This window comes from Zootoca vivipara, chromosome 5, assembly GCF_965207765.1.
Source record: "Zootoca vivipara chromosome 5, rZooViv2.hap1.1, whole genome shotgun sequence".
In the NCBI taxonomy this organism is placed as follows: Eukaryota; Metazoa; Chordata; class Lepidosauria; order Squamata; family Lacertidae; genus Zootoca; species Zootoca vivipara.
The window spans coordinates 83,479,273-83,492,883 of NC_142588.1; the positions used below are offsets into that span (position 1 = coordinate 83,479,273).

Genomic DNA, 13,611 nt, shown 5'->3' on the forward strand with positions numbered 1-13,611 from the left:
GTAGAAAAGCCAGCATGGTATAGAGCAGGTATGGGAAATCAGTGGCTCTCCTTTCTCCTGAACTTCTGCTCCTGTCATCCCTGCCGATTGATATTGCTTGCTGAGGCTCATGGGAGCTGTAGTCTTTAACATTTGGAGTGCCAAAAGTTCCCCACACCTGGTAGAGAGTACAGTGGTACCTCTACTTACGAATGTTTCTACTTACGAACGGAGCTCTATTCGCCATCTTGCATGCGGTTTAGATAGGATTTTTTTCTACTTACAAATTTTTTCTCCCAATGCAATCCTATGGGATTCAACTTACAATTTTTTTCGACTTACGAATGTGCGTTCGGAACGCATTAAATTTGTAAGTAGAGGTGCCACTGTATTGACCTACTGAGAGGAAGAACTTGGTTCAAGTCCCTGTTGGGCCATGAAGGCTGGTGGGTGACCTTGGGCCAGGCACTTGCTCTTGCACTCCAAGCCAAACCTTCATGACCTGGCTGTGATTGAAGGAGAGGGAAATAAGGTGGGGAGGCGACTTTAGTTCATAGGCGGTGGAAAGTTATGCACAAAATCCTATGGCTTTTTTTGTGAATAATTTTTATTCTTTTTCCAATTTAAAAACATATTAATAACAAATCAAACCAAATATTTCCACATTCAAAAACAAAAAACAATATAGCCAATTATATAATCCGAATTAATTAATTTCAGTGGGACTTACCGTGTTCTGGATTTCAAGAGCTAAATGTCCATCCTTTATCGTTCTGTTAACTTCTCTATTACAGTGGTGCCTCTATTTACGAATAACTCTACTTACGAATGTTTCTACTTATGAACGGAGCTCAGTCCGCCATCTTGGATGCGGTTTAGATAGGATTTTTTCTACTTACGGATTTTTAGATAGGGTTGCTTCGACTTACGAATTTTTTTCTCCCAATGCATTCCTATGGGATTCGACTTACAAATGTGTGTTCGGAACGCATTAAATTCGTAAGTAGAGGTACCACTGTACCTTGATTTGCCCTCCTTTCACTCTAAGGTCCTCAGGCAGATTAAGAACAATTTGTATTTAAAATGTTACGTGAGTTGTCAAAAGAAAGAATCCCTGAATACAAGCAATACCAGGAGGAATAATTTCACTAGGTATTCTCCCATGCCCGAGCAGTAACAGTGCTTAAAAACCAGGGCATAACTGCAAAACACAAGGTCTTTTAAAAGCACCATACACTATGATTATATGGTAAGGTTGAAAGGTTTGGACCTTTGTCACTGAAGGTGTGGCAGTGCCACTCGCCTCTTGCTTCTGAATTCTGTGGATATTTATCTTCTGGATCTTTATTCTGCTCACACGGCTTTGTAGACTTCACTGTCCCCCGAGATGCTGTACCTTGTTTTGGTCACGGCAGACCTGTAATGGTTAAATAAAGCATCTTGCAGCTTCACTACTGCTTAAAGAGCTTGGTTGAACTTTGCCCCCTTGTTTTCTATGGGCGGGAAAAACTGACCCACCTAATGTCCGACATGTGGTGGTGTTTTCTCAAGTATTAGAAGTCCTGTGCCCTGGTTCTCCATCGCAAATGTGCAGGACGTGTTTTTAGACCTCCTTCTGTAGCCCCCCCACATGGCGGCTGAAATAGGGAGGCGCTGCTGAGATGAATGTATGAAGGGTCAGTTCTGTGCGGAGATGGCCTGCATGCTTCTCTGGTATGCAGGCTTCTAAAATTCGGTTCTTGTGCTGACCTAGGACAATACTCAGTTGTCCACACTTTCCTCCTCCTCCTAATAGCGAGTTGCTAAGATTGCTGACAGATCTGTTGCTGTTGTTTGCAGAGTGCCACAAAGCATTTGCGTTAGTTGTGCGACCACCGACCGAGCAGAGCAACTTGTTGTTCAGCTTCCAAATAACGACTGAAGAACCTCCCAAGGAGAACTGGCTGAAGATGCTGTGCCGGCATGTAGCCAACACGATATGCAAAGCAGATGCTGTAAGTTCTTGATATCGGAGCTGATGAGGGGGCTGTACCTTGAATCTGTTTAAAATGTGTAGAGCTTTAAGAGTTCTATGTAAGATGGCTATGCCAGGACTAACGGGCCCACTGGTAGCATGTCTTGCGGCTAAAAATATGCAGCACAAGAGGGGAAAGGGGCAGGGAGGGAAGAGGAAAATCAAAATCAAAACTCAGGCATCAGTTATTAAACAGTTGTTCCTATAACAGCCCCCTGGCACAGTTCAGGGGCAGGAGGTGCCACAGAGCCACAGCTCAACATGTTTGGATTCAGAAAAGACCCCTTTGAGTTAAATGGCACTTAACTCCCAAGTGAGGATCAAAGCCGTACGAACAACAAGAGCAGTGCTCTTGTTTGCATGGTATGCTTGTCTGGAGTTATTGCCGTAACAGGTGCAGCACATCTGTGTTTGGAGTGCACTGTTGCACTTAAATAGGGGGGTTTAGCAGCTCCGTGCATACTCCAAATAAGGAGGTGAATTGAAGTGATGTGGCCCATGATTTCACGTTTCCAAGTTGAGTTGTGCTGTTAACAAGCCATATGGTGGTGGTGGTGGGGGGTCAGGGACCTCCTAAGCTTCTGATTCACTTTGGGACTTCTCTTCTCCCCCCACCCACAAGATGAAGCCTGCCAAATCTCAGAAAAATAGGTGCACAGAACCCTTTTTCCTTTTCTGAGAAACGAAACCAAGCTGCCCAGAGCTTTGTAAGGGTGGGGTAGGGTGCGGGAATCCCTTGTTTTGCTAGACAAGCCGAGCTTTTAATCACAGTGAATTCTTTTTCTGAATCACTGCAGTCAGTGATTGGGAGGGGGGGACGGGAATGATGTTGAAGTAAATAAACCTCTCTATGTGGGTCATCTTTCTCTAAGCTTTGGCTGTGTGATAGCAGGACATACGGAGTTAGGTTATTGTGTCAGCCTGCTTCTTTCCCAGTTAGTCTTTTTCATAACAAATAACCTGCTTGTCTGCACTTCTGCTGGTTTCCCACCCAGGGGCAGCTTCATCATGCCTCCCAGCTTTCAAACTTGATTGCCCACAAAAAATAAAATAGAAAAATGATATGTATTTTCCCACTACAAAATGGGAAAGTCTGCTCCTGTGCACCTATTTTTCTGAGATTTGGCAGACTTCATGCTCTCAGAAGGGGCATTCATGCCTGCAATTCGCAGCTAATTCTGGCAGAAAATAAAGCGTAAGAGGTCTTTTTTTTATTTAAAGGGTGTGTCCCCGCAAAAAACGGCTGCCTGAAATTTGGCAGGCTTAATGCATTCTGAAGGGGCTTTCTTGCCTACAATTTTCACCCACTTATGTGAAGGTTTTTTTTTGAAGGCTACAACAGTTTTTAGATTCCCCATATAGTCAGTGGGTGTGAACTTGGGATCTAACAGATCAGATTTGAACCTGAAGTAATGAATCCAATTATTCAGTTTGGATTCAGAGCAGATTGGGTTGCTTTCAGATGCTGCCAATACAAGGTGAATTTTGTTGCCATTAATCACCCCTAATAAATATGTATGAGGTAGCATACATTAAATGCCATAGTAGGTCATCCTTTCCAGGAAGCCTGTTGGGCCATGAATGTTAACTATCTCTATTATTTTATAAAAACTCTAAAACAGCAAAATAAAAAGTACAATTAAAATAATTTAATCAAATAGCTTTGAGCAAAGCAATCATTATTTTAATTTGTTGTTGATAACTGCCTTGATGTCTGTTGGGAGAAGACAGAATGTGTGTGTGTGTTAAACAATTATCTTATTTCCAGCAGATCCTGTATGTGCACCATTAGGCTTTTGGTGATCACTTGATTGATTCATTCTTCTAGGGAAAGAGGATTGCCTAATGTCAGTTGTGCATGTATATGCTTAGAAAAGTAAAAGAATGTAGCACTAGGGCTATATCATAAGGTGCCATTTGCTTTCCATATTACTCACAACACACCCCAATTCTAAATATTCTGTATTTCAGTGGAACTGATTTAGGATTGCAAGTGTTCCAAGGGAATTTATTCAACGAAAGACATTGTTTTATATAGTTTTTTTTGTGTCTGCTGCTTTGGTGTAGGGCAATGTCTTATTCACTGGTTTGTGCTTTTAGCCCTGCCAGATTCCTTTAACAACTGCATTTTAAGGAGTTGACTGAAAAGGAGCAATGCATAAGTTCTTGCTCGTGTGTAAGAGTTCTCTGTGGTCAGGACACCCAGCTGTCCTGATGTGACGTTGGGGATGGGGATAAAAGCACAGCATTGCCCTATGTATGAAAAACACAGTTGTTGTCAGGCTGAAACCATGTACAAGTACAGTATATAAAGCCTCATTATATCGGATTCTTCTGACTGTACTTAGGATTTGGCTCCTAAATGTAAAAAAAGACCTTTGAATGTACAAACGGTCTTTGAATAGGCTTTCTCCTGGCAGAGCTAAATACAGTGGTACCTTGGTTCTTGAAGTTAATAGATTAAGGGAGTCCGTTTGACTCCCGAAACTGTTCAAAAACCAAGGAGCTTCCTGCACTCAATCGAAAGCTGTGTCAGACGTTCGGCTTCTGAAAAACGTTTGGAAACCGGAACACTCACTTCCGGGTTTACAGCGTTTGGGAGCCGATTTGTTCGGGAGCCAAGCCGTTTGACTACCAAGGTACCACTGTATCTTGTAAGACCTCTTAAAAACATGGAACATTTCATGGTTGAAAGTGTGCTGCCGTTGAAAAAGGAAGTGGTGTGTATTTTAGCTGCTGTAATAAACTGTGAATGCTGAGAGATCCCCATCACTAGGTTAGACTGGACTGGAATGGTTGCCACCTTGTCAGTTGAAATCGCAAACTTTCCCTTTTCCAGACTAAAGGGACTTCGCTTTTTCATACACTGACTTCCATGCCCCACATGATGGCAGTAAAGCCTTTAATTTTGCTCTTTGTTTTTCCTACCTGCTGGCTAAGCAGTAGAGTTCTGAAGCTTTGCAACTCCTATCTGGAAAGTTTTGTCTTTTGGTAGTGAGAATCTGAGGACTGTGTCTGAGAATTTGAAGTCTGCTGTTGATTTTTGAAATGTGAATCTTTTTAACGCTCATCGAGTAAGTTCTCAAGCCTTCTTTCTTTTGCAGGAAGATCTCATTTATGCTACTGATCCGGATTCCATTGAAGTAAGCACGAAGGATGTGGACAGCACACTGAGCAGGGCATCCCGGGCAATTAAAAAAACATCCAAAAAGGTACGAGGTTTAACTAATAAAGAAATGCTATTCTGAAGCTATCTCCTCGCATCAAGCTTTTTCATTTGGGGGCAAAACCCATTCAGTTCCCTTCCCGGTGACAAGTTTTATTGCACTGGAATATTTGAGCCTAAATGTGACACTTGCACATGCTCCGCACATCAGGAGAGAATGAACGTAAACCACTGACAAATGTTTCCAGAGGTATATTGTGCCAGTAGCCCTCAGTTGTGTAAGGAGCTTTTAGCTGGTGTATGTTGTCTTCTTTCAATCTTTTACGTGTTACTATTTCAGCACAGAGTTTGAGAGCTTAGCACCAGTAAAAAGATCATAACTTTTTCATGTTGAAACAAATTGTGACAAATTTGAGGGGGCAGGGCCATGTTAGTTTTTGTTTTCGACAGTGAAAACAGTGGCCTTTTATGTCACTTCCATTGGCATTTGATTCCACTATTTACAGTTCCCCCCACCTTTCTATATCCAGGGCGTGACTGTTTCTCTATGTATGATTCCTCCCTCCTCATTCCTCTCAATATAGATGTTGATCCTGCATCTGAGGAAGTGAGCTCTAGTCCACAGAAGCTTACACCATAATAAATGCGTTAGTCTTTTAGGTGCTTTAAGAATCTTTGTTGGTTCGTGTTGTTGGGGGGGGGGGAGTAATATAATGTTGTTTGACTAGCAAATCTATAGGGATATGAAGTGTGAGGCTAGAATAGGCATAAATGGGAACAAGATGGTTGGATGGCCTTACAAGATGGTTGGACGGCTTTAAAGGAACATTAGGCAAATTCATGGAGGGTAAGGCTGCATTTTTAGCCTCCATGGCTATATTGCCAGAGGCAGTATGTCTCTTTGAGTACCAGATGCTGGGAATCATAAGTGGGGTGAGTGCTGTTGGACTGCAGATGTGTTGGACACATCTGGATGGCCACTGTGAGGAAAGGATGCTAGACTAGATGGGAATCTGGCTGGATCCACCAGGGATGTTGTATTCTTATCGAATATATTGAATATATTTAATCCTTGCTGCTTTGGCTAGTGGTAAGCAAAATGCAACAAAACGTATCAGCGCAGAACAGCAGAAAATGCCTTACTGAAAAACGTGGAATGGATTTTCCCGTATTTTAAATAAGGGTAACACTGTAGTCTTTTACTTAATGTGGTTCTTAAAACTCTGCAGGTCACACGAGCATTCTCATTCTCCAAGACGCCAAAGAGAGCGCTCCGGAGAGCATTGATGGCGCACAGCAGCGTCGAAGGAAGGACTTTCTGCCCAGCTAGTGAGAATTACTTAGGAGGACGCCTTGCCAGTACTTCATCGCTAGCTGTAAGTGACTTTTCCCAGAGAAGTCTTGAATAATATAAAAGCCCCGAGTGGGGAGGCTGGCTGTTCTTATTTCAATAATGAAGCTTATTGTAATCATGTCTGTTAATCTCTCTCCGGAAGTCATAACACCTGTGTGGTCAATGTAATTAAAAGATCTCAACTGTAGTAGAGAAATCCACTCTAAATGTCAGCCAGAAGTGAGCATGCCTGGAGGAGATAGTGAGGAATGTATCTTACAGAAGAAAACCTGCTCTCTTGTGACCAATTAAAGACATTTGAGAAAACAAAACGTTTCAGAAACTGAGCTACGAAGGTGCTCAGAGGTTCTGCAGCCATGAAAGAGAGAACAATGTGAGCACAGGAAATTCCTTTTTGGTTGATAAAAGTTGGGGGCCAGGGTGCATAGGAAGCTGCCTTATGCTGAGTCATGTGATTGAGCCCGTCTAGCTCAGTATAACCTACACTGACTGGCAGCAGCTCTTCAGGGTTTCAAATGTGGTCTGTCCCAGCTCTATCTGGGGATGCCAGGGTCTGAACGTAGAACCTTCTGCACTCTGAGCAGATTCCTGAACACTGAGCTACAGTGGTACCCCGCAAGACAAACGCCTCACGCAACGAAAAAATCGCAAGACGAAAGCGTTTTGCAATTTTTTTTGAAGACTCGCAAAACGAAGTCGTCTATGGTTGTGTTTCGCAAGACGAAGCAGCCTCGCGACGGGAAGGGAAGCCGCCGCCTACCTTTAGGACTCCGTCGTTACGGCCGGGGGTGACATCCACGGCCACCGCTTCTGCCTCTGGCAGCGCGGCACTCATTGCCTCGGCCTTGCCCTCCTCGGCGGTCATGGCGGCCTCTGTGGCTCCTCCCCGGTGGGATCCGGCAGGAGCAGCACCGGGGCTTGCCAGGCGGCCCTTGGCAACAGTGGCGGTGCCTGAAGGAGCGGAGGCTGTGGCGGGAGGAGACCCCTGGCCCTCCTCCTGCCTCCCCCTCCCCAGAGCCTTAAAGACTTCTGGCCGTGGCGGTTGAGTCGGCGCCTTTTTTTGCGCTTCTTTTTTGCCCATAGGAACACATTAATTAAATTTCAATGCATTCTTATGGGAAACCACGCTTCGCAAGAGGAAATTTTCGCAAGACGAAACGACTCATAGAACGAATTAATTTCGTCTTGCAAGGTACCACTGTATGGCCTTCCTTTAGGGGGAATTTGGATCTTATTAAATGTGGTTATGTTTTCTGGCAAAAAAAAGGGCTTCCCAGAAAAGAAGAAAGAAAAAAAGAAAATTAACAAGGAGTAGTTAAAAATATTACAGCTATAAAGATTAATGAAATGCATGGGATGGGATGACACTCTTGAATCATATAGATAAATGTACATTTGGACTGTTAGTCCCTTTGGAGGAGTTGCATTCAATATTTTGTGATGGCGTCTAGATGAATGAATCTAATGAAGGGTGGCTGGCCTTGTCTCCACAGCAGGGCTGCTTGCTCCTCTGATGAACTGTTCAGCTAACCACAACAAACACGGCCAAGTTTTCCCTTTCTACATCAGGCCGTAAGGGAAATAACCTTAAGAGGGTGTCCTTGCACCGTGACAGCACTTGAAATGGGAATGCTCAATATCTCTCGAAAACACAATTTGGTGCTGCCATCCTGCCAAGCAGTGTCTACCATCCTAAACTGGATAGATAGACCTCGTTCCCAGAATATACATAGCTCTCAAGCTGTTGGGAGCAGGAAATTTCTTTGCTCCATTGCATCAAAACCCACAAAATGTCACAGGTCTCTACTTAGTTTACCTGTTCCCAACTCACTTTTACTGTTATTACGAAAGCAGTTGCATGTGGTGTTGGTACTCTGGGTGAGCCTCTTGGAGCAGAGAGCCTTTGAATAGAATTTTTGCAGACTCTACTCCAAAAGTTTTTTTTTTTTTGCCCAATGGAGGAAAGGGAGCAGATGTTAGCTCTGTAGATGTTAAAAAAAGGGGGCTATTGTTAGATGAGCAACTAGTTCTTTCCTAAAAGTGCAGGCGATTTGTTGGGCAGAACTTGTCTCTGAACTGGGAGATAAGGCTCAATACAGCCATGGTGGATATGCTGGGTGGTTTTGAACAAGTTCCTGTGTCATCCCTGAAATGGCAATGTTGACCAAATAATTTAATGACTCCCATCGCAGGGGTAGCATAGAGACCGATTAAGACTGACCTTTAAGCCCAGTAATCTCCAGTTCAGTCCTTGTCTCTGCAGTGTGCTCAGCCGATGACCTTTGCCAAAGTGGTCAATTTTATTGGCTTTAGGTCCACTCATAGATTCTTCGCTTGTAATATTGGCATCTATTGTTGCAATGGTGACTGTAATGAAGTATGCAACTTATTCCACATACTGCTAAGTATTCTCATGGAAGATGAATGAGCAAACATGGAGGTGGCCACTTAAGATGAAATCTAGGCCATATTGTGCCATTAAAAAAAAATTGAAGCACAGTGAGCGCTTTATAATTTGGATATATATCAGACCTAGATATATAAACTAGGTCTGAAGGCTTAAACTAGGTGGTGTCATACACCTGCAGATCTCTTCTTAGAGCCAGAACTTCTCTAGTGCCCCCCCCCTCCACTCTACAACACAACAGGCATTTCCCAGCAGTAGAGTGTCCTTGGGTTGAAACAGACTTTTGTTTTGGACGGTATAAATTACTGAAATAGAGAACAGAGGGATTAGTCATACAGATGGAGAGCATCGTAATCTCTGAAAGGTAAATCTAGTTCAAGCGCATCTTGGACTGAAGGGCTCAAAGGGAAGCAGTTAGTATGTTGTCCTTGGTGTGTCACCTTAGCCAGGCTCTTCCTTAATCTAAAATAAAATGGTATGGGGAGAAGCACAATGAGTGACCGTGAGAGATCTGGACTGAATGCGATGTGTGGATTAACTCTCCGTTCCCCTCTTCCCACAATGTTTTTAGATTACTCGCTGCGCTTCTACGTACAGCTTAAGTGGACCAGTTAAGCACTTTGTTAGTGTGCAGCGTTCCAACTCCGTTGATGGGAACTCCCCGAGCTCTAGGCCTCGGCCTCTGATAGCTGCTTCCCATGGTGTAGAAGGGAGAGTTGCTTCCAGCTCTGACAACCTAAACACCTGTTCCTTGCCCAGCCCTTGCCCAGTCATCAGCACCACCAGAGAGGAAGCTACTGATGGCCTAAAGTGAGCTCTGCCACCTCTTTGCTGGGCACTTCTCGGAGGCAAAGGCCTTAAATAAGGCCTACAGTCTGTCTTAACATTTTTCAGGTTCTGGGCCTCTCCTAAGCACTCTTTCACTTCTATCCCGAAATGCTTGAATTCCTTCATTCGAATTAATGGTGTTTGCCTGGTCACCACTGATACTGATCTTGCTCTGGGTTTCTTTCCATGTTTTCTGGCATTTTAAGGTACATATACTTTTAAAATAAAACAAAACTATGTGGCTGTTTACTTGAAAAATAAGGTAGCTTTGACATTTGGAAGTTCTGTCCATTCCTTCAATCTCTTGCAATGGGTATGTAGCAGAATTACTAAGATAACCGGACATCCTAAAAGAAGTCATTTGGCTAAAGTGACCTGCAGGGCACTATTTTTTTGGGGGGGGGGTGTTAGGAGCTTCTATAAAATATATTCTTGCACCAATTACAATACCTTTTGCCTGCTGCAAGCTGGCAATATTTTTAAATGACCTTGAAGCTTGCCCTGTACAAAAACAAAAGCTTTGAGTTGTATAGCAATTGTGGATAATTGTGATTGTGATCTAGTTGTAAAATGTATAGCGATCTTATTATAGTCCGAGAGGGTTTTTCTATCTTTCTTGCCCTTCTTTTAGACACCACTTTGAAGGCACGAAAATGCAGCGAGGGCAGAACTGCTCTTGCATACGTTTAAGTAGAAAGCAATGCCTCATCTTTATTTCTCTTGAGGCTTGGCTACATTAGAAAACCTTACATGTCTAAAGGCTGAGTTGGGGAAGCTGCTGCTTAATAGAAATGCAACACACACACAACCTCTCAATAGTGTTTCTGAAGACGTATGTCCGCCTAACTTGCTGACACTTTGAAAACCTGGATTTTTAAAGCGGGGAAGATCTCTCCTTCCTTGTGATCCCCTTGAACCTCCCCCCTCCTTTTCCAGGCACACATTAGAAGTATTTCTTCCATGGAGATGTAGACACTTAATATTTCTTCTTTTCTTTGAACAGGGCATCCACTCTCCGTCCTTGATCAACCTGCCATCAGTGTTTGAAAAGAGGAGTCATACTTTAAGTCGGTCAACTACTCACTTAATATGACATGGACAGGAAATGGAGTTGCAACTTACAATTTTGACTGACGGAAAGTGGTCTAGCTTTTTGAAGTGACCATTTACTGACATGAACAGTGGTACTTAGTTAGCACTTAGTGGGAATTAGTAAGCGTTTTAGATAACACTAAATTAATCACCAAGAGTTTTCTGATGTGCCTACTAAAAAACTGAAGAACTCAACCTTGGCTTGGAGAGAACATATTCCTTTGCACAAATCATCCTATTGGCATAATGGAAATATTCTGCTTAGTGTAAACATTGCGCGGTGACTTAATGAATAAACCGATGTTGGACCTGCCTGCGGAAATTTAGGAGTTGCTCACTGATGCCCACACTGGCTGAGGATGGCGGATTTTGCTTTTAAAATAGTGTTTGTACGTTTATAGGCTGACTGTTTGAATTAACCATTGCATAGACCAGTATCCAAAGTGAAAAATTTGCTTCCTGTTTAAAGTATAAATCTGGTTTTTTTAAAAGCCTAAATTATACTTCAAGCATGATGAAAGTGCATTGGTGGCGGTGGTTTAGTGGAAATATGCAAATGGTTGGCCCATATGTCTGCTGGTCTGACGCTTTTTAGCTGCTAGGTTATACTGTTGCCCAACAAAATGCAAAATCACCTGAAGTGGAAGCCCCTAGAAAAAAATCACTGTACTAAATTGTATTTATTATTTTTGAATGGGGACCATTTTTTTAATATAAAAAAAGCTAGATCTAAAACTTAAGTGAAACACCTCAATTTCTTAATATACTTAGTTTTTGTGCACAGATTTCAGTATGGAGATGAAAATGTAGATTTGATTTCAGTATCTACAGCTGCTATTTTTTATTATTCAAAGGCTTTCATATAAAAATGTTCACCTTGTTTTCTTTTGGGTTTTTTATATACATTATTTTCTCACATCATAAACTTTTTTAAAATCAAGTTTTCAGACTATACTTCTAAACTCCCTCTGAAAATTACGTTTCTGCATACCATAAACTTGGTTTGTTGCTGTCCATATATGGGGGTTGAAGTGGGTGGGATTTCTAATTTCCCATTTTCTCTTAACCACTGACTGCTACTAATAAGTGTAACCTGTGCCACTTTTTTTTTTTTACTACTTGTATCTTTTAAAATTCTATACTGGCAGAAACTTGTGTAAATAAATAGAGTGGTTTGTGTCGCTTATCTTAATTTTTCATGTTTAACCCTGCAGATCCTACCCTCCCAAGTTCATTGAATAATTTTTGCAATATCCTAGCAACGCAAACAACGTGCACCCTATTCAGCTGCTTTTGAGCATTTCTTAGAGTGGAAAATTCACCAAGGGCATGTCTATTACTACTTACTTTGAACAATGAAATCCTCTCCCTGTAGAATTACTCCTTAAACTTATTTCCTTCTTCAAAGAAAGATAAGAATGTGGGTCTGGAGACAACAGCGCTGCAGAGATGACAATACGCAGAATCTACTGGGTGGGAATGGAAAAGCTTTTGTAGCATTACGGGTCTTGACCAGTAATTGTGAGTGCCAAAGCTTTTCTATGTCCAAATGTGAAGGGGTGGGGCCTTCAAAGTGCACAGAAACAAGCAAAGTCCATGAGACCTTGTGATTGCCAGCACCCAGCCCACTTGAACCATGTGCTGTTTGAGGAACGGTAGTTCCTGATTAGTAGAGTGTACCCCTCTATTCAGCCCACCATTATATCCTTTAAGTACCATACTTGCCACCAGACAAGGGGTTAATTATTTCCCATTAACAGCCAGCCTCCCAATTTCCCCTGGGGTCTCTCAGAAGCCTTATAATGTAGCATAGGGTAACAACAACAATTTATTATTTATACCCCACCCATCTGGCTGGGTTTCCCCAGCCACTCTGGGGGGCTTCCAACAGGAGATTAAAAATACATTAAAACATCAGACATTAAAACTTCCCTAAACAGGGCTGCCTTTAGATGTCTTCTAAAAGTCAGATAGTTGTTTATTTCTTTGACATCTGATGGGAGGGCGTTCCACCAGGCGGGCGCCACTACTGAGAAGGCCCTCTGCCTGGTTCTCTAACCTCACTTCTTGCAGTGAGGGAACCGCCAGAAGTCCCTTGGAGCTGGACCTCACTGTCTGGGCTGAGTGATGGGGGTGGAGATGCTCTTTCAGGTATACTGGGCCGAGGCCGTTTAGGGGCTTTAAAGGTCAGCACCAACACTTTGAATTGTGCTCAGGAACGTACTGGGAGCCAATGTAGGTCTTTCAGGACCGGTGTTATATGGTCTTGGCGCCTTCCAGGGTGTTAAACTAAGAGGACACACCAAGATGATGAAACTTGTGAAGAGTTTACTGCTATGGAAAAGACATGCAATGCATCAGCCCAAACCCAATGGCCTCAAGTTATAAGAAGGGATATTCTGACTGAACATCAGAAAGACTAAGAGCTGTTCAACAGTGAAGCAAACTTCCTCAAAAAGTGGTGGACTCTCCTTGGAGGTTTTTAAGCAGAGATTGGATGGCCGTCTCTCATGGATGCTTTAGTTGAGATTCCTGCATTGCAGGTGGCTGGACTAGAAGACCCTCATGGAATCTATGATTCTATGAAAGGAAGCTAATTCAAGAATATGGAGTTCAAGAGAAAGATATGCAATACAAAAGTTACAGAAAACCAGTATATCCCTTTTGAGCAAGATAAAATAGGTTAAGTCCAGGGAAAGTAGGTGGTTTTTTAAACAGACCCTCATCTCGCCAGATTCTCTGAGGAATCTTGCTGTCAAGTAACAGCCGCA

At 42.7% G+C, this 13,611-nt stretch overlaps 1 protein-coding gene across 4 annotated transcripts in view; it reads left to right on the plus strand.

Moving 5' to 3' along the window:
* ECT2 (epithelial cell transforming 2) overlaps positions 1–12,026 on the plus strand; it is a 50,710-nt gene extending 38,684 nt beyond the window's left edge. For 2 of the 4 annotated variants that reach the window (XM_088669862.1, XM_088669861.1), the window contains 5 exons: positions 1,819–1,973; positions 5,098–5,205; positions 6,389–6,535; positions 9,492–9,730; positions 10,752–12,026. In XM_088669862.1, the coding sequence (XP_088525988.1) occupies positions 1,819–1,973; positions 5,098–5,205; positions 6,389–6,535; positions 9,492–9,730; positions 10,752–10,773 (671 nt within the window). In that variant the 3' untranslated portion in view covers positions 10,774–12,026. The remainder of the gene's footprint in view (positions 1–1,818; positions 1,974–5,097; positions 5,206–6,388; positions 6,536–9,491; positions 9,731–10,751) is intronic. The other 2 variants (XM_035133951.3, XM_060274363.2) reach the window with 1 other exon arrangement.
* Positions 12,027–13,611: the final 1,585 nt, after the last annotated feature.